The 27824-nt window shown below is 48.9% G+C and overlaps 9 protein-coding genes across 9 annotated transcripts; 6 read left to right on the top strand and 3 right to left on the bottom strand.

The window, feature by feature from the left end:
* Positions 1-244: 244 nt before the first annotated feature.
* On the top strand, positions 245-2232 carry SODALDRAFT_355431 (hypothetical protein; the record flags this gene model as incomplete). The annotated part of the gene is made up of 9 exons (XM_028613813.1): positions 245-327; positions 448-495; positions 599-736; positions 890-913; positions 1007-1091; positions 1274-1337; positions 1404-1500; positions 1907-1942; positions 2019-2232. 9 exons carry the CDS (start codon positions 245-247, stop codon positions 2230-2232), a joined length of 789 nt encoding a protein of 262 aa, XP_028471033.1.
* SODALDRAFT_34033 (hypothetical protein) lies at positions 2233-4189 on the top strand. Its single transcript, XM_028612936.1, has 3 exons — positions 2233-3705; positions 3778-3921; positions 3991-4189. The coding sequence occupies exons 1-3, from the start codon at positions 2352-2354 to the stop codon at positions 4035-4037; spliced, it is 1545 nt and encodes a 514-aa protein (XP_028471032.1). The 5' UTR covers positions 2233-2351; the 3' UTR covers positions 4038-4189.
* A 2693-nt stretch (positions 4190-6882) lies between these two features.
* SODALDRAFT_33948 (hypothetical protein) lies at positions 6883-8145 on the top strand. Its single transcript, XM_028612860.1, has one exon. The coding sequence runs from the start codon at positions 7065-7067 to the stop codon at positions 7716-7718; it is 654 nt and encodes a 217-aa protein (XP_028471031.1). The 5' UTR covers positions 6883-7064; the 3' UTR covers positions 7719-8145.
* On the top strand, positions 7661-8454 carry SODALDRAFT_33960 (hypothetical protein). Its single transcript, XM_028612869.1, has one exon. It carries the CDS (start codon positions 7868-7870, stop codon positions 8324-8326), a length of 459 nt encoding a protein of 152 aa, XP_028471030.1. The 5' UTR covers positions 7661-7867; the 3' UTR covers positions 8327-8454.
* SODALDRAFT_327406 (ribosomal protein L38e) lies at positions 8440-9287 on the bottom strand. The gene is made up of 4 exons (XM_028610426.1): positions 9163-9287; positions 9043-9076; positions 8716-8844; positions 8440-8543 (listed from the first exon to the last, which is right to left on the bottom strand). The coding sequence occupies exons 1-4, from the start codon at positions 9190-9192 to the stop codon at positions 8494-8496; spliced, it is 243 nt and encodes an 80-aa protein (XP_028471029.1). The 5' UTR covers positions 9193-9287; the 3' UTR covers positions 8440-8493.
* A 462-nt stretch (positions 9288-9749) lies between these two features.
* Positions 9750-10702, top strand: SODALDRAFT_305140 (hypothetical protein). Its single transcript, XM_028608998.1, has 4 exons — positions 9750-10202; positions 10305-10317; positions 10390-10520; positions 10584-10702. Exons 1-4 carry the CDS (start codon positions 10167-10169, stop codon positions 10665-10667), a joined length of 264 nt encoding a protein of 87 aa, XP_028471028.1. The 5' UTR covers positions 9750-10166; the 3' UTR covers positions 10668-10702.
* Positions 10703-10905: 203 nt separating this feature from the next.
* SODALDRAFT_266522 (CAAX prenyl protease) lies at positions 10906-12367 on the bottom strand (the record flags this gene model as incomplete). The annotated part of the gene is made up of 2 exons (XM_028607492.1): positions 10906-11325; positions 11420-12367. 2 exons carry the CDS (start codon positions 12365-12367, stop codon positions 10906-10908), a joined length of 1368 nt encoding a protein of 455 aa, XP_028471027.1.
* A 390-nt stretch (positions 12368-12757) lies between these two features.
* On the top strand, positions 12758-13307 carry SODALDRAFT_336659 (hypothetical protein; the record flags this gene model as incomplete). The annotated part of the gene is made up of 2 exons (XM_028612615.1): positions 12758-12840; positions 12962-13307. 2 exons carry the CDS (start codon positions 12758-12760, stop codon positions 13305-13307), a joined length of 429 nt encoding a protein of 142 aa, XP_028471026.1.
* A 583-nt stretch (positions 13308-13890) lies between these two features.
* SODALDRAFT_319726 (glycosyl hydrolase family 3 N terminal domain-containing protein) lies at positions 13891-16874 on the bottom strand (the record flags this gene model as incomplete). Its single annotated transcript, XM_028609471.1, has 5 exons — positions 13891-15762; positions 15853-15941; positions 16034-16461; position 16554; positions 16619-16874. 5 exons carry the CDS (start codon positions 16872-16874, stop codon positions 13891-13893), a joined length of 2646 nt encoding a protein of 881 aa, XP_028471025.1.
* Between the last annotated feature and the right edge of the window lie 10950 nt (positions 16875-27824).

The raw sequence follows: 27824 nt of genomic DNA, 5'->3' as shown, positions 1-27824 counted from the left end.
CGCCGCCAACAATCAGTTGGCCGACGGCCCGGCACGCCCTTGATGGGTCAGGAATTGCGGTAATTAGGTATTTACTACCTAGGTACCCGACCCGGATTTAATTACCATTCCCATCCATTCGTATCCGTATCTGTATATACAACGTACATTCATACTCGGCCTTATTTTCCTAGACGACCTACGGAGCAGCTATATTTCTTCTTCTGTTCTGTTTCCAACCGGCCTACAGATAACTACTTCGTACATGTCCAGACCCTCGGGGATCAAGTCCCAGCCTGTCTCCTCGGGTGGTTTCTTGTCCCTGGTCAGTTCGGACTTCCCGTGTCAGTCAGTACCGAATCTAGCTTTCCCGCATAGGTACTATTCGTGATTGATTGCGAATACGGAGTACTTCATACCTTACGAAGTACACATAAATAAGACACCCCTGTCACAGTCACGCGTTAGCGTTAGGGAACGAGAGCCGGAAGACCCGCTGTGGCCGAGGAAGACGCGGTGAAACAAGTGTATGTTGTAATAAGAGCAACCTCCTGCTGTGTTACCTACCAGGGCCCAATTAGGCTTCTGCAGAACAACCATAAGCCATAAACCCTAGCAGAGCCGGATGGGACGACATTAACAACGACGAGCCCCTCGTCCGACTGTCCGACTGTCCGACTGTCCGTAACCTCCAACCTCTCACCCGAGAAGCTCACGTTGCGCACTTTTTGCGCATTTCCGCCTGCTCGCCTCCGTCGTTCCCTCGATGCTGCGTTACCGCCTCTTTCTCCCGCTTTTCAGACCATATTATCCTTGCTGCGACGCAACCCCTTACTTGATCTTGCAGGTTTGTGCTACATGCCTATAAGAGCTTATCCACTTCATACCTACACATTTTCTCCCCTCCAAGCGACATGACGACTGTCCATGGAGTGTACTTCTAGCCTCGAGCATATCCTGCCCCGAGAGACCCGAGAGACCCGAGAGACCTGAGACCATGACTCTGCAATCACTTTTGCGCTATTAGCTACCTCGTGCTCGTGCCCAACTCATCGCTCGGCGTCTACAACGTACTCCGTACTACGCACCACATCGCAGATTGGAGCCACTACGTACGTCGACATCTTTTGCTTCGCTATTGTACCTTATTCAGCAAAACCGGGTCGGAATAGTGCCTCACATACCGCTATAAAAGCGACTTGGTAAGTGGGTTTCTTTCTTCTTTTTCTTTTTCTTTGCCCCCTTTTTCCCCCTATCTTTTTTGCTCTTCGTTTCCGTCTCTTTCCCAGGGCAGGGCAAGATTCTTCAGCCATCACAACCAACCGAAGAGCCTGTTCCCGTTGTCTGTGTACCCCAATGTCGGCCGGGGATTCGGATGACCCCGGCGACGCCTTATTTCCTGGCTTAATCCCCGGTTCTGTTAGCCCAAGCCACCCTCCCCCTGTCTGTTGCTGTCTTCTTGCCTCCACGCCCAAGCCAAGTGCCGCATAGGCTAATCCTCTTTGTATCACCTGTCAACCTGTGTGCCCTCGTCCCATAACATCTCATCGACTCTCATCGAACCTTTGTGTAACCTATCGTTGCGAAAAGCCCCTCCATTCCTGACTGATTAACTATTCCCATCCGTCAGTGCCAGACGGAGTCGGGGGCGGAGACCCCGGGGGGGGGGGGGGGGGGGGGGCTCATCCTCATGTCTTCTTGGAGCTTATCTCTTGAATCTTCTCCTGTTTATGAGTGAGCTGAGCTGTATGATCGTGTATTTTTTTATCCCAAAACAACACCACTCTGAGCAATTTTTCCTGTGGACGCTTCCCCGGCCGCTTATTATTAGAGGACTTCAGTCTCTTCTGCCCCCGTTTCCCATTTTTCCCCCCCTGCCAATGCCTCTCGAGGGAACACGTACGGCTGACATTTCTGCGACTATCAGACTGAATTGTGCAGATATCATTCTGAAGCCGCTCTTGTCTCAACGAGGTTGTCTTTTACTCCGGACGCCGCCCTCCTCTCCCCCGACAAAACCTCAAGCTCCACTTCCACAGGCAGCCCTCCCTCCCTTGTGACGTTGCCATCGCGCACAGCGGTTTTCGCCAATTCTCGGTAGACACGCACAGCACTATTGCCGTGCCCAATCATACCTCAGCTACGGCAGACCATCAAGGTCTCCCGATAGGGCTGTGTTTCATCCGGGGTCTACCTCAGCCCAGCGTCCGCAGCGGGACCTGGGAGCGTTGGCTCGATCACCTCGCCCCATGATACTTTTTGACGTTACGCTATAGCTAAGAGAGCCGTGCAGAACTCGGGAGTCGTGATCTGGGGATTTCTGGGGTCATGCATTTGCCAGCCACGGTCGCGATACTTGACACTCTGCTCCAATGGCAACTGCTGTCCTCTTGTGGGATCGTCAGGAGTCCATCCCTCTGCAACGGCTTCTCTCCCCAGACGACTTGATCATTCTTCTGACTCCTGTCGTTGTGCCTTCGGCCCACCAGCCTGCAGAGTCTAGAGACCCCTTCGAGCCCTTGGGACGGGCCATTGCCCTACACCACCCACTCGTTCGCCATGTGCCCTACACGAAACGGGGCGGCATCACGGGCACCCATGCAGCCTTCATTAAAAGGGGAAAGGTCATCGTGTTCGTAATCTCCGGGCCACCTGGGGACAACGAGCCGTCGCAGGCCGACTACGCCGAAATCGCCGCTTCAGTCGGAGGCGATCGGCCCCAAGTCATCTTGGCCTGCTGCGACGTCCGCGCTTACGACCTCGGGCGGCTGTACAGGTTCGCCACCATTATCCAAATCGCCGGCTTCACGCCTCCAGAGCTCGAGAAGGCCGCGGAAATCATGTTCGGGACTGGCCCTGGCGTCGGGACGTTGCCGCAGTCCGCGACGCGCATGCCGGAGCTGAGCGTAGCACCGCGCAGCTGGACAGTGGAGACGTGGGATCTGAACCGCGACTTGGCGGCGACCCATGAGCTCTGGACGGAATGCCTCCCTCGCCGGTTTCATCTGCCACAGGGCGTGCTCGGTTCACTTCTCCGACGCGAAGGGTACGCGATGCACTACGCGGTTCGCGATCCCGACACGCGGCAACTCCTCGGGTTTTGCGCGACCTACACGACGTACCCCGACAGCAGTTCAGACAGGCTCGTCGGTTCCTTGGCCGTGCTGCTCGTTCGAGAAGGTTATCGGGGCCGCGGCATCGGGGAGAGTCTACACGAGATGGCGTTGAAGCAGCTCCAAAGGACACGGGGAGTGGACCGCCTGCAACTCGGGTCGACGTTCCCACGGTTACTTTACGGCGTGCCTTCCGACATGACGGCATCGGAAGACTGGTTTCGGCGGCGAGGGTGGGAGATGGACCAGAGGTCTCCGAGGCGACCGCCGGGCATTTCGGACTGGCTGCTGAGCTTTGACGAGGTGCCTGGCAAGGAGTTATCGACGGCCGGGCTCACATTCCGCCCATGCCCCGTGACCCACTTCAGCCAGGTGTTGGAAGCGGTAGACCGGGACTCGATACGCAAAGGTAACGTGGGATGGTACGATCAATATGCGAAGTTGGGGAACACGATGCATTTAGAAGACGTCATTTTGGGCCTCGAAGGCGACATCATCGTGTCCGTGGCCATCGTATACACGCCCACATCGGGAAGTCCCATATTAGACGACTTGCCGTGGGCGAGAACGTTGGGCAGCGATGTCGGCGGCGTGACCTGTGTGTGCATCGTAGGTGAGTTGTCTCTCACGAGGGACTTCCCGTTCTCCTCTAGCTCGGTTTGCTGACCATATCTTCCTGTGATAGATAATAATCCGGAAGTGGTGAACAGCAGAGACTCTATAATGGTCAGGTTACTAGATACCTGCATCAAACTATTAAGCCACAAGGGCATGAAACGGATGTTCCTTGACGGAGTGAGAGGCGGAGATGAGGGGTTTCAATCTCTTGGTGAGATCCCATTGCCCCAGCTCACATGTCCTCCAGGCTCTCAAATACTGATAGCCACGTTTCTCTCAGGATTTCGGAGATGGTCGAGGTACAAGGAGAGTTGGAGGCGGGTGTAAGGTAGTGACGGAGAGACCACTAGAAAGGGCAAAAAGAACACAAAGAAAACATCGTCAACCTCGAAGCAACATCGCCACAGTCGGGACCTGCTCTTATGGAGACGCGGCGTTTGAGCCACCTCATTGAAGGCCAAAATCTCCAAATGCGCATCTCATCTCCGGCAAGGTTAACCGACAACACCGGTTTCGAAACCCCATATCACCTCCGAAGAAGAAACAATAGTGACGGCTAGACACACCACTAGAGCATACAGATGGTGATCTTGTTTTCTCGGAAATCTCCTGCTCGTCTTGACAATTTATTCATATAGGCGCTGTGACATTTATATAAGATACCCACGCCCAGAAAAATGTGCATTTAGAACAAAGCTCACAGCCAGGAGGTATGCCAGACTGTTGCCGTTCGTTTTCTGGTGGCTTTATAAGAGCATCTATTCTGAAGTACTATCACATACGACCATACCCACTGGAAAACTCGGGATCCCGTCCGCTCTCCCCTAGATAAGCCAGTGAGGGCCGGATTAGTAGTTGGGTGGGTGACCACCAGCGAATACCCGGTGTTGTATGTTTTTATTGTTTTTTCTTTTTTTTTCTTTCTCCTTTATTCTTTTCCCCTCTTGCCGTCTTTTTATTATTTTTCTTTAATAGAAATAGCAAGGAGGACATACTATTGGTATAATCCGAAGATAGAACCTCTCTCCCCATACCTTCCGCATAGTGACTTTGAGGTAGCCAAGTCTCGGCAAGAACACCATATGGAAACAAGTTCATAACAAGCATTCTTATTCATGATGACTGCAGTAGCTTAGGGCCAGGACTCGTTTCAGGAGGAACGAAAGCAGGGGCTGACACGGTTAGTACGTTATGGCTGAAGCCTCTGGTGTCTACGTCTTACGTCCTTACCTTTACCTACAAGTAAGTCATCTATACACCTTATGTTAAGGTACGTACTTAAGGCATCTATGGGGTGATGCCAATGCTGACGGCATCGACACGGGGCCTCCTCCTTCTTCCCTCCCACTCAACCGTTAATGGTTCTTCTTTTCCCTCTATTCCTATTCCTCTGTCGAAAGCTCCGAGCTCTTGATCCTTCGAGGACATGCGGGGTTCACTCGAGCTCGCCTTCGCCACACTCCTGCCTAAATCGAGTAATTCGGGTGCTTCTGCTCGTCGCCGTGCTCGTGCTCATGCTCGTTCTTTGCTTGTTCACGCATCTACAGGCCACGGCTTACTCAAAGCTCCGTGGACCAGCCATTGAGTCCAATTGCCTCCTCTGCGTCCGTCCTATGCACAAGCAACAGCTCCTACTGGTGAGAAGGTGGCAACCCTCCAGGTGGTTCTCCCGTTTTCTCTCTCACCTCCTCTTGATGCCCCTTTGGTGGTGGTGGTAATAGTGGTCACACTCGACTTAGCTCTCCCCACCCTCAGGATCACATCCGAGCTCCATCGTCGGATCCGGAGATGAAACACCAATCTATTCGTCTCTTAGTGCTAGGATTTGCATTGCGGTCCGTAGCTTTTGGGGGGGTGGATTCAGGTACCATGCAGTCAGGCTGTGTCACTCCTCCGTAAACATTCCTCATTCGAGGGTCTAAGGTATTGGGGGGGACGGACGAACGAATCACGATGATCACCAACCCGGCAAGCACGCTTTCTTTCTCACGTCAGTAAAACGCGAAATTTTGATTGTTGACTTCGCTAAAGCGGCCAATCCAATAGGAAGGGAACATCCGAGTCACCGACGTTGCGTCGTATCCGTGGCTCGTACCAACTCATCCGCCGGCTTACGGCAGTCTCTCTACTCGCCTCACGATCGGGTGTCCTAGTATTTCCGCCTCCCACCGTCAACATGAAGCTACGGAGGCGGGGATTGCCAAACAACCATCCCATAGCCCACCATACAGCCGCCGTGTTCCTTGGCCACGTTGCTTCCAGCGACTAATCCAGGAACAAACTCTCCGATTTTATCAAGGTGCTGAGGGAGCTGTGCTCTATTCCTACTACTCCGTAATCGAGGCGTTGGCAAAGGCCGAAATGGAATGGAGGGGTCATGGACATGGTAAAACGATCCGCGAGCTCGGGCCATCCAGCTTCGAGAATGCGCCCCCGCCCCTTGGGTCTATTTTTATCGCGCCTGAAGAACCCCCCCTGCCCCCCCCCTCCCCCAACCAACCCCTGAGGAAGGTCTAGACCGTTTAGGGAAGTCTACGGCGTCCCATTGAAACAACCTTGTCATATTGTAACAATCCTCATCATACAAAAGACCCCTCCTGTATGTACGTACTCCATACGAATGCAGGGCCTGTTCCTTCCATCGTAAGGCTCCCTTTCTATGCATCCTGGGGGCCAAAATTCCCGTCGCAATGCATGAATTGAATCTCCGGGGAGGGATAGTCGCGCAGCATGCGCATCCATCCGTTGCCCTCCGTTGACCATGGACCCCTTTTTCTACCCCCCCTCCCCCCTCCCCCCTCTCCACCGTTCCCGCCTAACCAAGGGCTGACTAACTAAGCCTCCTCCGCAATGGGCCCCCGTCCTGGGTGGTGGGGACTTGCGGTCTTACACGGAAAGCGCCCAAGCATCCAGGAACCGGCGGTCCCGCGTAAAGGAGGAGGTGGCGGAGAGGCGGAGGGACAGATGGACAGGCATAGTCTTGGTATGGTGATATGGCGGGGTCGAGGAGAACGCGATACCATCACCTCATCCGTTTACCTGGGGGCGCAATCTGCGCAGGGGTTCTGGCATCACGATGTTCCTTCGCTTCATCCTCACCCCGAGCTCTAGGATGCGTTTGTATGATCTAAGAAAAGATATTCGAAATAAGAGCGTCATTTCGTGTATATAAACCCCAAGACGTCGCCGTCGTTCGGTTTCCAGTTCATCATCAACAACAACATCCTCACAACACAACAACAACAACAACAACAACAACACTTCTCTCACTAGCCACTTCGCTACCACTCACCACTCTCTCACATTTTCTAAACCCAATACCACCACTACCACCACCACCACCCTGACTTTACAATGGCCGTCACCGAGTTCACCGCACTCCCCATCAAAGGCACTGAGGTCAGCGCCGAGTTCAAGGCCGCCCTCGAGGAGGGCCAGACCGTCCAGGACAAGTACGTCCTGGGCCTGGACCCCTCGCTCCCCGCCGACCGCACTGCCCGCGGCACCGGCATCTTCCAGCAGGTCGAGGACCCCTCCAACATCCTCCTGGTCTCCCAGTGGCCTTCGGTCGAGAAGCACTTCGAGTGGGCTGGCACCCCGGACAACCAGGGCGTCCAGGCCAAGACGGCCGAGTTCTTCAACATCACCGACCCCAAGCAAGTGTCCAACATCCACGTCGATGCCGAGATCTTCACTAAGGTCAACGCCGACCAGAAGACCGCCATCTCCGCCCCCATCCTGAGCGTCGGCCGCCTCGGCATCCCCGCCGACAAGAAGGCCGACTTCCAGGCCGCCTTCGACCGCGTCCGCCCCGTCGTCGAGGCCGTCTCCGGCACCTACCCGCTCCAGGGCGGCTGGAAGATCGAGAACGGCGGCGACGAGTTCATCATCGCCGGCGGCTGGGACTCCATCGAGCAGCACGGCTCCATCGCCTCCAACCCCAACTGGAAGGAGCTCGAGGCCTTTGTCACCTCTTGGAACTTCGCCCACTACAAGCGCGTCCTGTAAAAGATGCAAACTGTGTGCATCTCCCTCCCCGGGTGGGAAGCGAGAAACGACGGGGTCGTCGCCTCTCTGTATGATGGATGATGGTTCCTAGATGGATAGATTTGTTTTGGTCCGGGCTTTTTTCCCTAGCGTCATCATTCTAGATTAGCATGTTCAGCCTCTCTGATCTTTATGGAAAGACACTGATTTTTCAGACTTTGCAACGACCCAACTTTTGTCCTTGCTCTCCCACCGTGAACAAGTACGAGGCGAAAGTAGTCGTCGAGAAAACTCGCATGCAAAATGGTGAACCGAGCTCTCTCCCTTCGTCTTTTAGTAATTTTTTTCTTCTTCCATTGTTGTTGGCATCATTGACCGACGGTTGGATCGCCGCCCATCAGGCTCGAATGAAAAGACTTCCGAGTCCGCGAGCATCAATCCGTCCCTATGTATTGTTGGGGGTTTGTGCAGGCAAGGTAAAGGCTTTCCCTGTCCGTTTAATCATCCCATACGCCATCGTAAATAACATGAACCCCCCCGATCGGTGCTTGTATATGAATCGATCAATGCTTGATTCTTTTCTAGGTCCCTTTTCGTATGAGGTCCATAGCCATCCTCTCCTCGCATGAACCGTCCACGCACATGCCCGTGCCCATGCCCATGCCCATGTCGTTTCCCATGCCGTTCCGACAGAAGGTGCGTACACGACAGTGGTTTTCCCTTTTCGTTCCCGCAGTTCATGGGTTACGCGAAGAAAGCATCGGCTTCACTTCCTTCCCTCGACAGTTTTTAGTGTTTAGGAGGACTTGGCCTTGCTCTTCTTGCCGACTTCCTTGATCTGGAGTTCTGTATTGCGAGAGAAAATGCGACGTTAGTTGAATGCATTCATGTCCCTACGGCGGCGTCGTTGCATCCTTCCCACCCACGATACCACAGGCTCCTGTCTAGGGAGTCATGGGGGAAACGAAGCGAGTTTCGCCGTAGAGAGTGTGGTGTACACCAGCAGAGGAGAACGTACGGGGAGGAAGGCTCTGCTTGAGCTTCTCGGCCTTGTCGGAATCCTTCACGACAAGGGTGTAGAGGAAGCGCTGGCACCGGACCTTGAACTTGACCTGGGAGTTGTTCTTGTTCTTCTTGATCCGCGCGGCTGAATTGCATAATCGAGTTAGTCTTCCATCGTTCGATTATCGCTGCATCCCTTTCCCGTTTCCCGTCTCCCAATGAAATCGAGGCAGTGGTCGAAGCAGTACATGTCGAACATATCGATTTACCGCCCATTCAGAAAGGGAGCATGGGGCGACACGCGGGCACTAGGACGGGTTTGGGGGAGGGGGGTATATCGTACAGGAAGCGTCCTTCCTCCGGGCGATCTCGATGAACTGCGAAGGGATCCTAGTTAGCTAATTGTCCCTACATTCTCGGGGGCAGAACTACGTATAGTGAAATGTAAACGGATTAAACTCACCTGCTTGATATCTCCGATTTCGCGAGGCATTTTGGCGGCGAGTTGGTGCTGTGCGATGTATAAGAGGACGGAGGGGGAGAAGAGACAACTATCGTGGGGATATTTTGACAATATTGGATGGATTTCGGTCGCGAAATTCCCAGTTTGTGTGGTGGTGCCAAGAATGAGTTGGATGCACGGACCACTTATTTGTCTAGTTGCTGAGCTCACCTTGTCCCTCACCTCGACGACCATGGACCTGACCTCGACTTCCGTCTTCGGTAGCTTTGTCTCCGCTTCTCTTATTCTTTCTTTCTTTTCTTCCCGTTTTCGGTTTTTCTTTTCTTTTCTTCTCCTTTCAATTTACCATAATGGCACAAAACGAACTGCCATCTTGGGTGCACTAGATTTAAGGCCGAGAATCAGTGGGGGGTGAGAGGGAAACAGGTTGTTAGTTTCTTACCTACGGTACCTTAATGGTGTTGGCTTGGCTGTTTCCGTGTTCAGATACATGATCTTGTAGATTCAATTGAGCTCGTCTTCAACCCCACTAATACAAACGGAACTCTTCGCGAAAACATCTTTACATAGACAGACACCTACGTATCTCGTTCGCTACTACCAAATACAACGTACCTACCTTACAGATAGGCATTATAGCCCGGTTCATGTGTTGACTCGCATCAGCTTGGAATGCTGCAGCCGCGTCATAGGCACGTGGCAAAAAGCAAGGCAACAATCATTCAATTGATCCCCGTCCCTCGACGCTGAATCAGGCAACTAACCAACAACCCCTTTGTCATCTCGAGTCGTCCCGAATATTGATCCTTCATATCCGTTTCCCACTCAAACTAAAGTAGCTTCCATAAGAGCCATTCCTTACTTGGATACGGCATCCAGCTACGTTGGCTGACAACAGCGGGCGCTTCCTATTTTTGTCATATCCTCACTTCGTCGTCTTCGTGCACATCGATTACACCAACACCATAACTACATACCCCTGGCTTCTCTGAAATAAGCCAACAATGCCGACTCCTATAGACCACGCGATGAAATCAAAGGCAAGTTCCCAGCTTGTTTGGCTTCTTTGAAATCTCGCTTTGCACCCGAGGAGGAAGTTATTTACAGAGCTATTGCTGACGCTAGCATGTCACGTATTACAGAATGCGCTCTTAGGTATGAAACGGCCATCATTCTAATTATAAAGGCTTCGCTTGCTTTCCCATCTCGGAAACTAACTCATTCTAGCGTTCGGGGGTCTAGTAACAGCCGTAGCTGTATGGGCCATCTATGGAGGTGACATGTTCCCTGCCGAACCCGACCCCTCCGGAGACCCCGAGAACTGGACTTGGGAAGAAATGAGACGATGGTTAACAGCGGTGAGATTCCCTCCACCCCATAATTGTTGTGTGCGGATGGACCGTTGCTCATAAGATAAACAGAGGAATCTCTTTCCCGGTGACGCGGCTACGCCAGAGCAGCTGCTCGAGCGAATCCGCGCCAATTTGAGGATACCTCGGACATGATGGAGTGACGCATGGGAGGGAATTGCGTTGTTGCTTTTAGCCCGTGTACCAGCCGCATCATTGTGGTGCATAAATTCGGATAGTACTCGAATTGAGCCTCTACTCTTACATGCGACGTATTCCAGCCGCCCGGATGAATCTCACCGGAGTCTACTCGACCCCCTTTGTGTGTTCTCACACCATTCTTTTACCCACCTTCATTTGCATCGAGCACTCCACCCTTTGTCCGCCCGCTCCCTTACAGCTCATCTCTGCCAGTGGTCTTACCCACCGAAGGCTCGTCGACTGCCACTTTTTCCGACGAGGTCCAGTCGAGGGCCTTCAGGCGCTCCGACAGGTGCGGGTGCGAGAAGTGGTAGGTGGCATACGCCCAGTCGGCGTCCATGGTGCTGAGGTTCTGTATCTGCAGCTTGATGAGGGACTTGGCCAGGTCGGTGGAGTAGCCGAGGTTCCGGGCAAAGGCGTCAGCCTGGAACTCGTACTTGCGGCTCAGGACATTCATGAGCAGCTTGATCACCGTATCCATAGGCGAAAGGGCGTCGGAGAAGAGGATGAAGCCGATGATGATGGGATGTTCCGTCAGGAAGCCAAAGTCGGCATACAGCGAGCGGTTGTTAATGAAGACGGAAAAGAGTGTGTAAATGTAAATGAAGTGAAGCTATCCGCAGGTGTCAGCTACTGTCTTCTCTTTCGGAACGCGGTTGAAAAGGGAGATAGGGGGGGAGAGGGAGGGGGGAAGGGATGCAGCTTACCTGAGCGATGCCAAAGAGCCGGGTAGTGTGACCGAGACTCCAGTGGCCCAGCTCGTGACCAAGAACGGCGACAACCTCTTCCGTTTCACTCTTCTCGATGAGGGTGTCGTAGATGACGATATGCTTCTTCCAGGGGAGACCAAAGAAATAGGCATTGCTGTGGGCGCTTCGTTTGCTACCATCAATGACATAGAGCTCGTGCAGAGGGAACTTGAGGCGCTTGGCCAAGTCTTCGACCTGCGTCTTCAGCTTGCCCTCCTCAAGCGGGGACAGCTTGTTGAACAGCGGCAAAATGAGGGTAGGGTAAATGGTCATCATGAACATCTGGAGACCAGCGGTGAAGAGCCAAAGCCAAAAGAAGAACTTGTTGCCCGTCTTCTTAATGATGGAGAGGAAACCAGCAAGGAAAGGCGGGGCCAGGGCGACGGTAAGCATGTTGGTCTTGAGCAAGTCGGTCACGAAGAGCTTCGGGGTCTGCCTGTTGAATCCGAATTTCTCTTCCAGAACAAAGGTGTGGTATATCGATCCGGGTAGCGAGAGAATCTGCTGGATGAAGACGAAGGCCAAGACGAACACAATCGAATGAGAAATTTCCCCAGAGAAGCGCGCCGGCGCGTACTTAAGCAGCAGGTCGCCGGTCCAAGACCATAGCTTCGGGAGAACGTCGAGCTGGACAAAGGCAATATTCTGAATCTGGCTCCATAACCCGTTGATGATTTCAAACTCTTGCTTGGCGCGACCGTATGCCTGGCTCTTATCGAATGTTTCCTGCGATATTTCCTTCTCGAGGACACTGGGCGGCTTAGTCCGGCGGAGGACCTGGTACTGGCGCAGAGAGAGGAACGACTCGAAGACGTATTGGCCGATGGAGAAGCCTAGGATGAGCTTCTTCCAGGGGAACAAGGGCCGGTCTAGAAACCGGGCAAGCCGGTGCAGAAGATCCAGCATGATGAAATTCCCGTACGCTTGTCTTGTGTATGAAAAGAGGCAGCAGAGAGGATGGACGTTGCAGGAGGGAGGGGAGGAGTGGCAGGTCAGGCATTTCAACCTTTGTCGCAACCTGTCCCCATGCAATGTGCCCCGTACCCATCTACGTAATGTAAGGTACCCACTCCGTTGTGCGTGGCGTCACACCGTACAATTCTAGGCACCAGTTATTGGTGGAGCATGAACCCCAATTGTGTAATAGCTACTATACCTGCATATATTATGAATGCATTATCCGGGATTGCAGTAATGCGACTGCGAAATCTCGGAGCTTCATCACTTTCTGTCAGTTCACCTGTGTCTGTGGTTTGAAGATCGGGAGATGAAAGCACAATCTCAACCCTGCCCATCATGATACGACAATCTATAGCAAGCGTGACCAGGCGCGCATTTGCGCTGCCTACTACACAGACCGCCAATTCTTCTTCGAAACGGTAAGCCAGGAATCCCAGCCATTCCAGCCATACCACCACGCTGCCCATCTTTGGAGATTCGTCCCGCCCGACGATTCCGTCACAAGACCACGTTCTGACGCGTTCAATTACGCCCATCCAGGCTCTTCTCCTCCTTCGTCCCTCTCAGACCAACTCTCTCAGCACGTCCAACCGTCTTCGCAAGACCCACGGCATCGCCCTTCGCCCCCGCTTTCCCAACGCCTACCATCACAGACACCACCAGTTCCATCACTGCAGACCTCGTCCCCAAGACGTCCATCACCGCTCATCCCGCCCTGGCTCTGTCCCAAATCCGTTGTGGCCCGCGAAACACGATGAACCGTAACACCCGCCTCATCCAGAAGCGACGACACGGCTTCGTGAGCCGCATGAAGACCAAAAGTGGGAGGAAGATCATCAAGCGGAGGAAGGCCAAGGGCCGGTTGAGGCTGGGTTGCTCTACTTGAAAAGAAAGAGGAATGCCCGCATGTTCACAGAGTGTATGATTTGTGTTCTGGCGGGACATGGGTTCGTCTCGGTCTTTCTGGTGCCCGAGTGAGATCGGAAAACGGGGTTCTCCAACCTCTCGGCGAGGAGGAAAAGAGGGCAGGCGAGGCTGAAATGGTCAACCTTCGTCTCATTATTGTATCATAACGTGCATACAGTCTCTCGGGACAAATATTGTGGTTGGAATTATGGCTTTGTCCGCCGAGATCGGACGGTCTAGAGGTTAGGACAATGTACTACTACTGCTCCATGTGCAATCGGGAGAGACACATGGGCCCGAGCCTGTTATATATCAAACCGAAGGCTACAGAGAAGGGGCTTCTATTTTGTTCGATCTTCACTCACGCAAGCTGGCTCGAATGGGCTGGTGGTCAGCACGCGAGACAGGCCTGGTAGGTGTCGACAGGCTTTGGCCAAGTCGCCCCTGGTCTGGATGAGATATTGTAAATTCCCTTGGATAAAGCAATTAGCCAGATCTTTGGCTAGGCTGAGCATCAGTGGTATGTATTGCCGAAGGTTGTTTACTTATATCCTCACAAGCGCCTAGACAGGGCTCTCCAGACCTCCCTCACACTCCCCCGAGTCCGTATAACATGCAAGGAACAACCGATCGCTCGAGTCCCCGATCCAAATCTTATACCGCCCCTCAGGCGCCGGCACAACCCAGTTATGCGTCACCACATCCCAAACGCTGAGGTCCCTTCTTGTCAGCTCCAACGTGACAGTGGTCCTTTCCCCCGGCTCCAGGTTCGTCGTCTTCTCGAAGTCACGGAGCTGGATCACGGGCGTGTCCGGCACATCATCGCCCTCGGGGAACTGGACGTATACCTGCACCGACGCCTTGCCTGCATGCGTGTCCCCGGCGTTGGTTACCGTCACCGATACATTGAACATGACGTCCCACAGTCTCGGGTTGCCGCCCGAGGGGCCGCTGGCGGGGAACGGCTCGGGCTGTTCAGCCGTGTATCCTTCGGGGTATGGGTATGTATTTCCCTCTTCTCGGCTGCGGACGGCGCGGCGGGCGTCCGACTCAGACAGCCACGAGTACAGGTACCGCGGAATCTTGAAGAAATTAGTGGGCGGGACGGCTTCCTCCCAGGAGGGTATGGGTTGGGCGTAATTCGGGACAGGGGCACGGGGGGGAGAGGGCGGTGGGGTTGCGGCCAGCTCGTTTACAGGCGTGATGGTGGCGTTGGTGAAGGTGAAATCCGTGTATGACAGACCATAGCCGAAGGCGAATCGAGGTTTGATGCCATTCTTGTTGAGGTACCGATAGTCGATGTATAGGCCTTCTGAAAACGTATCCTGGGGCTGGCCGAAGGCGAAACCTGTAAGTTCGGTAACGCTCCTGGGCAGGTCCGACTCCTTGTAAGTGATACTGTAGGGAAGATGTCCGGAAGGGGAGACGTCCCCGAAGAGGACGTTGGTCAGGGAATCACCAGCTTCTTGGCCGGGGAGGTGAGCGAAGAGGACCGACTTCACGCTGGGAAGATTGATCCACTCCTCCACAAGAATGGGGCCGACGGTGTGGACCACGACGATGACATTGCTGTACTTTGCGGAAGCGTCCTTGACCAATCTGTCGCCATTGTGCCAGGCGTTGAGGCCATCCGAGTTGCGATCTCCGTGGTTCCATTCGACAGTAAAGCTATTTTCTCCAGAGTCAGATGTGATGAACACGATGGCGACATCGTCACCCGTCGGCTCTGGAACCGAAGGCATCCTGTCGGTGGGGTAGTACTCGACGTTGTCGGCTCTCCTCCGGATGGCGGAAATAGGATCATCAATGTACATATAGTCCACGACTCCAGAGCCCCAACCCATGCCAAGCACGCCCTTGTTGCAGCTCCTGAAAGGGCACGCGTTTGGACCATCCGGGTTTGTCTGCGCGTGGGAACCAATAACCTTGAGGGGACGCGAGGTCGAGAGCGGGAGAAGGTTATCATTGTTCTTCAGCATGGTGATGGCGTCTTGGGCGACCTGCCTGGCGACAACGTCGTGGTCGTTCTGGACTTGAACAAACTCGTTCACGACTCCACTGGGCGAGAAGGGCCATGCAGCAGGGTAGTAATCGCCAATAGCCTCATTGGTAGAAATGTGGAAATTCGTCGACGGGAAGTCCTTATCCTGACCAAACTTGAGCCAAGTCGCCACAAGCCGGGTTGTCATGTCGTTTAGTCGATCCATCGGTACGGATCCGTTGAGAACGAAACGTGTCAGTTCGTACATCCAATAACTCTTTCCAAAAAAAGGGATCTGTTCGTCGCCGGGCATGTTCAGGTCAAGACCGGCTATCGCCGAGCCTCCAGGCATGTGTGAGAACCAGTCAGACATCACAAAGCCTTGAAACCCTAGCTCGTTCTTCAATATTCCGTTGATGAGATAGCTGTTCTGGACGCTGGCCGAGCCGTTTACCTATTCTCGTTATTAGACCGTGGTCAAGATCAGTGGGGAGGGCGCTGTGGCTCCGTTCCGGAATACAAGCGGCACGGCTGGTCAACTCACAGCGTTATAGGCCGTCATCACGGCTCCTGATCCAGCTCGTAAACCATCAGCAAAGGGCCAAAGGTAGATTTCGTGCAAAGTCCGGTCATCTGAAAGGCTCGTCAGCATCCATCAAATCCATGAAATCGAAACAAAGTTTTGGTCCCAGTCCCGGTCCGTCAGGGGTTCAGGGGGCCCTCACCGATATTGGCACTCAGACCCTGTTGGACTGGATTATACATGCGGAACATCTCCTGCTCGTTTCCTATAAGATGTTTGATGGTGGCAATGACCCCGGACTCCTGGACCCCCTTGATGGACAGGGCACCGGCCTTCGCCTGCAGGACTGGGTCGGAGCCAAACCCCTCCCAGTTCCGGCCTCCCTTGGGCTTCCGTCCGAGAGGGCCTACGCTGGGGCCGAGCCAGATGTTCACCCCTTTTCCGCGGAACTCCTTGCCCATGGCAACAGCACGGGCATAGATGAGCTCTTTATCCCAGGTGGCGCCAGTCGTGATGCCCGGAGGGAACGCAGTAATATTATCAGCCTGGTTGACACCGGTGGCCCCGTCTCCCAGACAGAGCTGGGGGAAGCCTACTCGGAGGGCGCTTCCGGTGTTTCCATTGCACCGTCTGTGAAACTTCATATCAGCTTTCTACTCCACGGAAAGACATAGCAAGTGTTTTCGCCAACCGTCCTGGCGGAAGAGAAGTACCGCACATACCCTGAATGCTCGTTAGTACGGAGACACAGGTCAATGAACGGAAGTTGTTCGTTCTTGCTCAATACCCATGAAAAAGCCGGTGCCAGAAGTGATATTGGTCTTCTCGGCCAGTGTCATCTCGTCGACAATAGCCTTGGCTCTGGCGTAGCTATCCGCCCAGTCGGGGTCCCAGCCGCCATAAGGAGTCGGGTACTGCGGTTTGGCCACGAACTCGTCGGGTACCCTCTGCCTCGGGCCAATATAACTACCGGTACTTTGAACGACAAAGCAGCCCAGTAGTAGAGCTACGCCAGTGCAGACCGTCTCTCCGATCGGCGCCATGACGAGGACTTGGCCGCAGAATGGAAGGCCAAGGGCAACCCAGACAGAGCAAGGGGGAGGAACAGGACTAGGTCGGAAAAGAAGCCAGAGGCCAAACGGTCAGTGTTGTGTTTTGAATCCACCGGCTGACGGATTACGAGATATCACAGCTAGCTTTTGACGACGAAGGGCGGTGGCAGCAGAAACTCCCTTACGCGCGGCGGTGTCGGGAGTAATAGATATATAAAGATTTGATATTCCGACGGTCCGTCCAAACGGGGGACCATCATGGCGTTGTATCTGCCGTCGCGTATCACTGCTTAAGAGCACTCGACCAGTTTTCTGCAACTTCACATGACGTGAGCAGGGTGGGTGTGACAGGTCAATCGAAGATGCACGCGGTAGACGGGAGATCCATAGGCGTCAAGTCAAAAGATCAACCTTGGTCAGGTTCGTGTTCCTGGTCATTCGCGCAGTGGCTAAATCATTGAGGTTCCAGTTCTCGCTCCCTCGAACTCAGATGCACTTCTGTTCCGGCAGTATGCCTCCTCGAAGCTCTGTAATATGTGTCAGAGACAGTTCTGCTATTGGACCGTTGACTGCCGGTGAGAGAAACTTTGAGATTTGGTTACAAGGAGGGCTCCTGTAGGGTCAGTCACGGGAGAGAGGCATCCAGGTAGGGTCTATAGCAGACGAGCATATGTATAAGAGCGTATGCTCGTGGAGAGATGGACATGACCCTATGCGTGAATGTAGCTGCACCTCACGCAGAGGTTGAGCCCGTGGCTCTACTGAGGCAAGTGTCGATTTTCTCGTGGTGGCTTGCCTTTTTTTTTTTTCCTTTCTCTTTCTTCTTCTTCTTCTTCTCCCCCCCCCCCTTTCTTTTCTCAAGGCTGTTGTTGTTGTTGTTCTGTTGGTTTGTTTTGTTTGGTCCATTCGACCGCAAAATCGACAGCTTAATGTTCCAATACATCACATCCAGGGGTGGCTCTACCGAGTAAAACCGGCCGTCAGAAACACGTGCATGGTGGTATTGCATTCCATCGAGATCATGATATGAAGAACTGGGTGCCAAGGCCTGTTAATGGAAAGTCAACACGCCGAGGAAAGCCCGACGAAAATAGCTCCTCGAGGACAATTGATGAAGAGGCAGCAGGATATTAGTGGTCATGATGACGAAGACCTGCTGGACTATGGCAAGGGGAAAAGGAGCCAGGAACAGCGCAGGACGGACTTGCTGCCGAGGTCTACATCAGGTGGTGAAAGGTGCGAGCAAACATGGCAACGTTTCAAGCTTCAGATGCCGCATCGAGCATTGAGCATCGGGTGTCTGCTGTGGTGGTGTGCCTGCGGGAGTGTATAGGGTAGAATAGGACAGAGCTAGGATTTGAACAGGATTGACGACCAAGGAGAGAGAACAGGAAAACAAGACACTTAGCAAGAATCACTGCGTTTTGGTTGTCTTTGCGCCGGAGATGACACTGTTTTCGGCTGTGGAGAGTTGAACATGCAGATGCACGTCGTCATCGGCATCGAGACTGTATGCGTGCTGCAGGTCTAGGTGTTTTCCGTACCTCGTGCCTCGTACTTCGTAGGTCTAGCGCGAATAAAACTTGAGTAAAAACAGATGATGATGATGAAGATGCGGGTTGGGGCTGTTTAGCTAGCTACCTTTAATTCATGGAGGGGCTTCCAGGTACGGTAATGTAGCTCCGGCTCGGCATCAGACAAAATGCGGGGGAGAAAGGCACTTGGGCACGCCAAAATCTAGGGCGCTTGGATGTCGCTTGGTCGTCCAGCGAGACCGTTGAGGCGATGAACGTGACCATTCGAAAGAAGTGGTAGGGTAGCATCGGGGCATCGTGACTGGACGAAGGGAGAGAACGACAATCCGGTATGGCTTAGGGAAAGAAGTTCTATTCGTTCTATTCGTAAAGTGCTCGGACGTATCGTGGCAAATAACGGCAAAAGGAAATAGTCGACAGGTGCTGATAATGCTAGAACCGGAACCATAGAGTTGACCTGAATTTGCCATGACTGGGAGATTGCGAGGTGTTGGTGCAATGGCAATGGCACTTGTCGCGTCCTTGATGCTCAAAGCGTCAAGGCAAGAAATTTGAGACAAGGTACATAAGGCACGTTGTACCGGTATGGTGCGAAGTACGGGTACGGATACAGGGCTACAGGGCAGTGAACCGCATTACATAAGGTGCCTTACCTTACGCAGCAACTATCCCACGTATATTACGGAGACTACAGGTAAACTGATATTGAAGCCTGTGGCTAAGCTGATAGTTGGTGTGGGGGGTGGCTGGGAAAAGTTATGCCGAGGGTTACTATAGGTCTGCTTTCTGATTAGTTAAGCTAGGGAAACGTTTCTCCTTCCTTCACGAGTCGTGTCGTAACACGTTAACGTGTTTTCCCCTCTTTTTCCTAGGCAGCACCACTTTATTATTTTCCTATAGTATCACCACTTTAGTTTTTTATAAAGTGTGTTTTTTAAGCATCACTATCTTTATTTATTACTATATTTTAATTCTTTTATATTATCTCCTTTAAAGCATTAACACCTATTAGGTACGTTTTTAGATTATTACTAGAACCGATTCGGAAACGTTTCTGAAACGTTTCCAAACTATTTCTCGAGTATAAACTAACTACTTTTCTATTTTTCTAAGGTTAATATTAAGTGTTTTAATAATATACCCTTAAACTATCATAAGATATATACGTTCTAGTAGTATACCACTAGAGAAGATAGCGGCTAATATCCCGATAAGCTCTCTAAATACGATACCGATAATATAAGTTTAGGATATAATATATTACTTTATATATTACTAATACTCTTAGAAGGCTAGTAGGGTTTTTATAGCACTAAGCGAGATATACTACCGTTTCCTCGAGGTAAATAGTAAGATATACTTTAATATAAGTTAATCTATCTTTATAAGTTAGTTACTTAATTCTAATAAGTTATTTCTGCTTAGTGGTCGAAATTCTCCTTTATCGGCGCGTTAAAGAAGTATATCCTCTACACCTATTATATCTAAGTAGCTCCTAACGCCTTTAGGTCCCTATACTCTTATAATAACCTTTAAGCCGTAAAGTGTTATAAGGCTATATACGATTTAGTCTATAGTGTTAACACACCTTTTAATACTCCTCGTAAAGCTAAAGCTATTATGAAAGATTTATTCCTCCGGAAGGTGCCGAAGGATAATAACGGAAATATAAGAAACGATTCAGAATTAATTTAAGGACTATTACTAATCTATTTTCTTTCCTAAGTAGATATACTTTATATAAAGTAAGATACTTTTAGTTAGGGTCCCGAGACCCGTTACTATTCTTATATAGAATAGAACTCTATTAGCCGTAGTATATTACCTTTACTTCTTATTATAGTATCGTAGACTAATAGGAAACGTTTCCTAAACTACCCCCCCCCTTCCTATAACTATTTTTACTCGGTCTAGACTAAATATCGGTATAAGGATATAGCCGATAGCGAAGAAGTCTCCGGTATATTCGTAGCTTATCTAAAAATTATATCTTATTTACTAATAATCTATTTTATAGAGTTCGTGACTCCCGCCCCCCCCCCTCCCTTATAATTATCGGGTTACGATAACCCGTGTTTTTACTCCTAATAATAAGGAGTAAATAAGTATATAGGAAACGTTTCCGGGCTATTAGCTTTTTTTTTATAGCTATATAATACTTATTTAGTATATAAGGAGTTCTCTTTTACTATAAAAAATAGCTCTTTAGTACTATTTTACTACGATAATAATAAAATACGATTCTAATAACTAAAGTATTCCTTAATATTACTTACGCTACTTATTTCTGCTAATCTAAATAATATAACCGCTCTCTCTCTAGCTTAATCCTAGCTATCTATAATTAGAAATACTAATCGGCTTTTTCTCTTTCCCTTATAATCCGCGCTTCCGATTTATAATCCTTTTAATCTATTTCGCGCCGATATTCCTTAAAAGTAAGCGTTTACTCTTTAATTAATAATAAGGTTTATAAAGTATAAACTTAACCTTAAGTAGCTTACTAATAGAGATTTAGTGTGTTTAGGCGCTAACTTCGAGAGCGTCTAGGAGGAATACCGCTTAATAATACACTCCTTACACTCCTTACTAAGGAATTTCGAGAATCCGAATTTCCACTATCACTACTAAAGATCCTAAAGTTTTCGGGAGAATCTAAAGGTAATCTTAAAATAGATCGGCTTCCTATTATAGCACGGCTTTATAATCGACTACGATTAGTATCTTTACTTTCCTTATCTACCTAAAGACGTTTTCTCTTTAAAGCCGTAGAAGGTTAGTGTCTTTTCTTTTATTATTTATAAAGTAATAGAACTTACTTCTCCGACTAAGTATAGTATTAAACCGGCCGCTTATTCTAATATCTCGCTATAAACTAGGCACTTAAAGGGAATAAGTATTATAATCTATTTTTATTATCGATCTTACTCCGCTATCCTAACTAATCTATAGAAGTCTTTCTAGGCTATACGGTTCTTCTCGGGTGGCTCTGAGGGGGAAAACCCGGGTAAAACCCGGGTAAAACCCGGGGAAAACCCTTATACACTTCCTTAGGTAGAGTAGTGCCGTTATAGGGCCGATATAGCCCCGGTTCGTCTTTGCTGTATATCTAGATTATACCTTTAGGCTAATAGCTAACGGGAAGTATAGCAGGCTAGTGGTTAGGTAGGTTAGCCTAAGCTAATCATTAGTAGCGGAGTAGGGGCCGAGGGGGTGCCATTACGCCTCCGCGGTGCGGAGGCCACGGCCCTTTAGCCTTAGTCTCCCTATATCCCCGGGGATTATGCCTTTTATTCCTTTTACTCGGTTAATAAAAAGAGTAGGGGAGGCAGGCGCCTCCTACCTCCCCTAGGTAGGTTCCTGCTATATCCGGCGGTAGGTAAGGGGAATAGGGCCCCACCCTATTATAGGAATTAGATAGTTAATATCCCCCGAGGCCTTTATACCTTAATCCTCCCTTTTCCTCTTATAACGCCGATAACTTCGTTATAGGTTTTCCCCAATCTATTCCCGCTAGTAGTCTTATAGGTATATCGATATAGCCTATACTAACTAGTATACCCCTTTAGTTTTCTCGTTATATTCCTATTATATTTTGACTATAGGTGCCTCGTAGATAGCGTTGTAGTGGTGTAGTGATATAGGGTTAACTAGGTGGTGTAGCAGCGATTTATATATATAAACACGTAATCCGAAGTAATAATATAATATAAGTTCCCCTTATAGCGTAGCGGTGCCTTAGTAGTAGCGTGCTAATAGTCGTAGATATCGTCTCCTAATAATAATAATACTAATAGTAATAATCGCCGCTATAAATACGGTATAGTTCGTGTTATACCGTATATAGCCCTTAGTGGCGTCGGAGTGGTATCGTAGCGCTAACATAGGGCAGTTATATTCGTTATAGTAAGCGTCTAGGCACTTACCCCGACGATATAAAAGCCTGCGCTAATACCACGGGAATAGGCGCGGCCTATTACTAGTATACTAATAGCCGTTATCTATATAAGGATATAAGTCGCCTAAGTGCCGCGGTGGTGTTATATAGGCGTCGGGGTGAATATAGCTAATAGTTTAATAGGTCCCCCCCGCTGCTAAGAAGCAGCAGTAACGTCTTATAGATATCTACTAGATATACGTGGCGGTAAAGGCCGTTAGTAGCGCGGGTATCTGATATGCCGGATGCGGCGTCACAGACGAAGATGTGAACAGTCAGAATGAAGATGTGAAGATGATAGAACTAGCTAAGTGTGAGCTCGTAGAGCTCTCTATGGCAGAAGCCTCTAATATGCCTCTGCCACCCTGCTAACTTATCTGTGAGAAGGTGTATATAGCTAAGGTATCTCTGTGTGTATAGTAATGCCCTCCTCCCGAAAATATAATCGTCCCGATTACTAATCCTTCTTAGATAAGTCTGTTATAAAACTGATTTTATCCCTTCTAAAGGATAAAAGCAGGAATAAGTAATTCCTCCGTAACTACTAAAATAAAATCCTGAGTAATCCCTTTATAAGATTAAGTGCTCTGCTATAAGTCGCCTTATCCGGCCCGATTTCATTTCCATATTGTAATAACTCTATCCCTTTTCCGTCGTGTAACCCTTTAATCGTCGTTATCCAACTAGTCACCACTATCGCTATTATTAGAGATCGCCACCACCTTCTATTAAGACTGAGATTGACTATGAGTCTGCGAGTGTGGGTTAGCCTGGGTTTGTGATTCGACTTGTAACGGGGGTTGTTAAGGCTGCGACTGCGTCTGTAACTGCGTCTTCGCCTATAATTGCGGTTTTTGCTTCTGTGGCGTCTAAAATATCGGTTTTGGCTGTTACCACTAAAAGGGCTGGGTTCCTGAATATAGTTGATACGCAGGTTATTATGTTTTTTGCTGTAGATATGATTATTTGGTGGGTGTACCTATAGGCGTTGGCGTTAGTGTTAGCTTAAGGAGATCGGCTCGGATCTTGTTCACGGTGATATTCGTCTTATTCTGCCGAGTCTCTACTTCGTTGATTCTGTAAGCCAGGTTATCGAGGTCTCCTTAGGTGTGTAATCGAAGATTATCTGTGTCTGTCTTGTTTTAGGTGGTGTTCTGCCTGCACTCGTCGTGATAATCTACCAGCTCTTTTCGAATTACTTTGCCTATATTGTTAGTCTTATTATATACTAGGTGGATATCTTTATTCAGCTTCGTCTCTATAGCCTTAAGATCTGCGAGTATGACTATCTACTACGTAGACGTCTGATTTAACGGGGGTTACGCTGATGTTATCTGTTGTGTTGCTGAACCCTGTTGTGCGATTAGTCCTGCCTATATGTTACCCTGCCCACTAGTGTTGCTTATCTTTTATTTCTTTAGCTTGGATGCTATAAACTACGGGTTATCACTAGATGACGCAAATCTCTTATGGTGTCTGTTACGGCGTCCCTCCTCTCGCTATTGAATGATTTCTCGTATAATCTTATCTCTATTAGGTGTGACAGGCCAGTCGCTGCTAATTACCCCTCCATCGCGCAGTGCTAAAGCGATAATATAGTGGGTGAGAAATATATGCCCTACCGTAATCTTATCTCGGAGCCTTTGCAGCAGGTCTATAGGATCAAAAAACATGGATCCTATAAGTTGATCGACCCTGGCGACTAAGTGCTAATTAATAACTCTGTTAGCGCCAGCTATTACGACTCGCCAGTCTATGAATATTTATTATATAGACGCGTCTGTGTGGGTAACTGTCCCTGATATAGTGGAAGCTATGGATATTTGAGGTGCGGCTATCTAAGGCTGAATCGTGGGCTATGCTGTTATCTGCGGAATAACGTTCTGTTAACCATACTGTGCGACCGATGCGTGCTATGATTAAGATGCGTTTAGTAAGACTGAGTCACTTGGTTTTTCTGAGGCGTGACTGCTTATAGTATAATTAGGAATCCGTCGTCGTCTATGCCTAGACTAAAATCGTTATCGCCGTAATTACTCAAAGTTTCATTGTCCATAGCGAATCCGCCGAGCGGCATTCTCTAGCGTCTATCGTCCGTCACCGAAGCTGGATCCTAAGTGTTACTAAGAAAATTTATATCTTCCTAATACCTGTATTACGCTATAGCTGCTAGTGCTTTCTCGAAATATTATAGTGCACTCTCGTGATCTAGAAGATACTCCTTATCCTTAATTTTGCGCTAGACTATTGCCTATTCTTCTATCTATCCTGCGAATTTGCGCTCTACTCCTTTTATTTGGATACAATATACCACCTGCCGTGCCTCGCGTAGATAAGGGCTGAGATGGGCGGCTTTTGCGTCTCGAATAAGGTTATCCAGCTTGTTCTTATCACTTCCCACGACTGTAGCCTAGCTGGAGTAAAATATTGCTATGACCCCTCTCTGCTAAGTTGTCCTGGACCACTCCGCCGATAGGAAAAGGAGAACGTTATAAAACCATTCATCCTAGCGATAGTCCTTACATAAGTATTTTGTAATCTTACGTAAGAGCTATATATTGGTTCTCGATGTATTGACGATGAGTAGCCTTTTCTCTATATAGTCCCCGTTACCTGGTATAGGGTTAGGAGACTTTGTTGCTGCTTTGGCAGCTTTCTTATTAGTCTTAGGCGGTATCCTAAGATCTCGTGCAGATCGGTCTGTGGAAAATAAATGAGGAAGAATGTTATAGTGGAGAAAATATCGTTATATGAGAAAAGATTATTATAAGAGAAAGTGTCTATATAGGTACTAGGTAATCTTTTACTCTTAAGAGCGGTAGGGTGTGAGAGAAAAGAAGAAAAGAAAAGAAAGATTTACGGCGTCGAGGAAAATAAGATCGTAATCCGCGGTAATAACGTTAGAGGTAATAATAGGCAGTAAGGCTATAGTGAATAGGGAGTAAGGCTATAGTGAATAGGGAGTAAGACTATAGTGAATAGGGAGTATAAAATTAATGTGGATAATAGGCGTTTTTCTGAAATAAACAGCGATTAGGATATAGTGAATGTACGGTGATATTATTCTTAGTGAATAATAGGATTGTTAGTTAAAAGAGTTATCTCCTAAATAGTGAAGAATACGAAATAAATCGAGGTAAAAGAAAAATAAGGTAAGGGTAAGAATAATAAGCTTCGGCTATAAATACTTAGCTAATATCAGGGTCTGAAAATAGGTTATTTAGTTCCTTTTCCGGCTAACCCCTTATAGCGCCGCGTGCTATCCTTGTTAAAGGCTGTGATCGTCGAATTCGCGGTATTCCTAGTCGTCCGTCCGCCGCTATACCGATATCCTTACCTCCACTGGTTTTTGATGTTTCATGACGCTCTTGTCTACTAGCCTTTGATCATCCGTCCTTCCCCTAGTAAGTTCCTCTATGGTGATAGGCTATCGTTTTTTAAACTCGTAGACTATATCGCTTGTATTTTCTATAAGGATCTATCGCGGATACCACTCGTTATACTGGTCGGGCCATTCTTTCTATCTTACTAAGTACTCTGTTTACGGACGTCTTCCGCATGTGATAATCCGTCTTCTTAGTAACTTTTCGATCTCGTACAATAACTATTTATTATTATCTCCGTTAACCACTATTAGGCCTGGTTTCGTTTTCTCTCTACCGAATAGATCCCTGACTGGCGCTGAGATAAGTTATACGATAGATACGACTCTGTGCACTCTCTAAGACTATGGAAAATCAAGCTCGTAGGCTAACGGACTCACTACCCGCACGATACGAAACGGTCTAACGCGCTATTATAACTACTTTCTGGAATCCTTGTTCTGACCCGGCAATTTATATCCTCTATGTAGACGCAGATAAACCTTCTCGTTAATATTGAATATATACGGTCTTCTCGTGGCATCGTAACGTCGCTTTATATCGGCTATTACGATCGCTACAAGATACTCGGCCTCCTATTAATATAGCTATCTAATATAATCTATCTATTCCTTATTAAAGGTCGGTGTTAGACCCGTATCTACTATTAGATCTACGATAGACTGCGGTTTAAATTCTATTAGAAACTTATTTAGTAAGGTATCGAGTGTCGTTATATAGGCCTGATTTAGAGCGTGTTGCACCGCCGGGATTATATCTGGCCACGGAATATTACTTATAGATATATACTACCGTAGAATAATTTCGACCGACTAATTCTTTCGCTCCGAAGAGCCGTTTATCTGTGAATACCACGCTATAGCTAAAGCGAGTTTAGTTCCTAAGCGTTTAAATAGTTCTTACTAGAATTCTAATATAAACTTCGAGTCTTAATCTAAGATAATACGGATAGGCAGCCCCTAGTCCGTGAGCTATAGTATCTATAATAGAAGCTCTGCCTAATCTCGTGCCGTGTAGGTAGAGTGACCGGGTATTAAAATCGTCTTCTTACTAGTCTTATAGGTGACTATTAGTAGAGTATTGAACTTATTAACGGGCTTATACTTTAGCTTTTAGAGTGAATGTTTATAATCGACTAGCGGTAAACCAACGATAAAGTCGATTATAATAACAGAGAAAGGTACTAAAGGTAGTATAATCGGTTATATCTCGCTAATAGGCTTCTGCCGATCTATAGTATTTTCGAGGTAGACTAGGTAGTGCCGTGTCTACTCGGTAACTATAGTTAGTTTTCCGTAGAAGCTAAAGCCGTCTAGCGCGTGGATTATACGTTTAATGCCGAAATAATAATTAATATCGTGTACTATCTATAGGATCTTAGGCATTAGCTTCTATAGCACTAATAGACGTAGTCGTCCGTTCTCGCTAACTATATATAATAGTCTATTCTGAAGTCGAGCTAGTAGAATCTTCCATTTACGACTACTAGAGTTTTTAGTGCCTTCTTACTATGCCTATAGCTTATCGATAATAGGCTTATACTTTGCGTCCATCTTATATACCTGCCGAAACTCGTCTCGTAGATTATTAGGTATCACGTAATCGGCCGCGATATAAGTTAAAGTAACCTTGTCTAAATTCTTATATCTCGACGTGATATATATCTATAAAGCATCGGTATAGTCGGTCTAAATATCGTCTAACTTATATCTAATAGCTTTGCTTTATCTATACGCTTAGCTTTCTTCTACCTTATTAACTCCTAGGAGTCCTTATTATCCGCGACGGGCAGTCTAGATAAAGCGTCTAGAACCAGGTTTTACCGACCGGGAATATAGCGTACCTCTAGCCGGAACTAGCTAAGGAAAGTTAAAGCAGCTATTAGCCGAGGGTTTAACTTATTAATATCTATCGTCTTTAGCGACGTCTAATAGACGATGCCTCGCGTCGCTTAGTAATCTATCAGGACTACTACCGGTTAACGATAGGATTATAGTCTAGTTCGTAATATCTTATAGGCCTAGACCAAGGCATAGATCTCTAGTTCTATAGCCTTATATTGCGCTTCTATAGCTATAAGCTTTCT

The sequence above is a fragment of the Sodiomyces alkalinus genome (genome assembly GCF_003711515.1).
Source record: "Sodiomyces alkalinus F11 unplaced genomic scaffold SODALscaffold_1, whole genome shotgun sequence".
Lineage (NCBI taxonomy): Eukaryota > Fungi > Ascomycota > Sordariomycetes > Glomerellales > Plectosphaerellaceae > Sodiomyces > Sodiomyces alkalinus.
Note: the sequence above shows the minus strand (reverse complement) of the source record. Positions and strands in the feature narration are given on the sequence as shown.

Bases quoted from the DNA above. Each gene is read 5' to 3' on its own strand.
- SODALDRAFT_34033 (XM_028612936.1), top strand. From the start codon at position 2,352: ATGGCAACTGCTGTCCTCTTGTGGGATCGTCAGGAGTCCATCCCTCTG. The intron at 3,706-3,777 runs GTGAGTTGTCTC...TTCCTGTGATAG, and splicing joins GACCTGTGTGTGCATCGTAG to ATAATAATCCGGAAGTGGTG. The intron at 3,922-3,990 runs GTGAGATCCCAT...CGTTTCTCTCAG, and splicing joins TGAGGGGTTTCAATCTCTTG to GATTTCGGAGATGGTCGAGG.
- SODALDRAFT_33948 (XM_028612860.1), top strand. From the start codon at position 7,065: ATGGCCGTCACCGAGTTCACCGCACTCCCCATCAAAGGCACTGAGGTC.
- SODALDRAFT_33960 (XM_028612869.1), top strand. From the start codon at position 7,868: ATGTTCAGCCTCTCTGATCTTTATGGAAAGACACTGATTTTTCAGACT.
- SODALDRAFT_327406 (XM_028610426.1), bottom strand. From the start codon at position 9,192: ATGCCTCGCGAAATCGGAGATATCAAGCAG. The intron at 8,845-9,042 runs GTACGATATACC...TATGCAATTCAG, and splicing joins CCGGAGGAAGGACGCTTCCT to CCGCGCGGATCAAGAAGAAC. The intron at 8,544-8,715 runs GTACGTTCTCCT...CTCGCAATACAG, and splicing joins CAAGCAGAGCCTTCCTCCCC to AACTCCAGATCAAGGAAGTC.
- SODALDRAFT_305140 (XM_028608998.1), top strand. From the start codon at position 10,167: ATGCCGACTCCTATAGACCACGCGATGAAATCAAAG. The intron at 10,521-10,583 runs GTGAGATTCCCT...TAAGATAAACAG, and splicing joins TGAGACGATGGTTAACAGCG to AGGAATCTCTTTCCCGGTGA.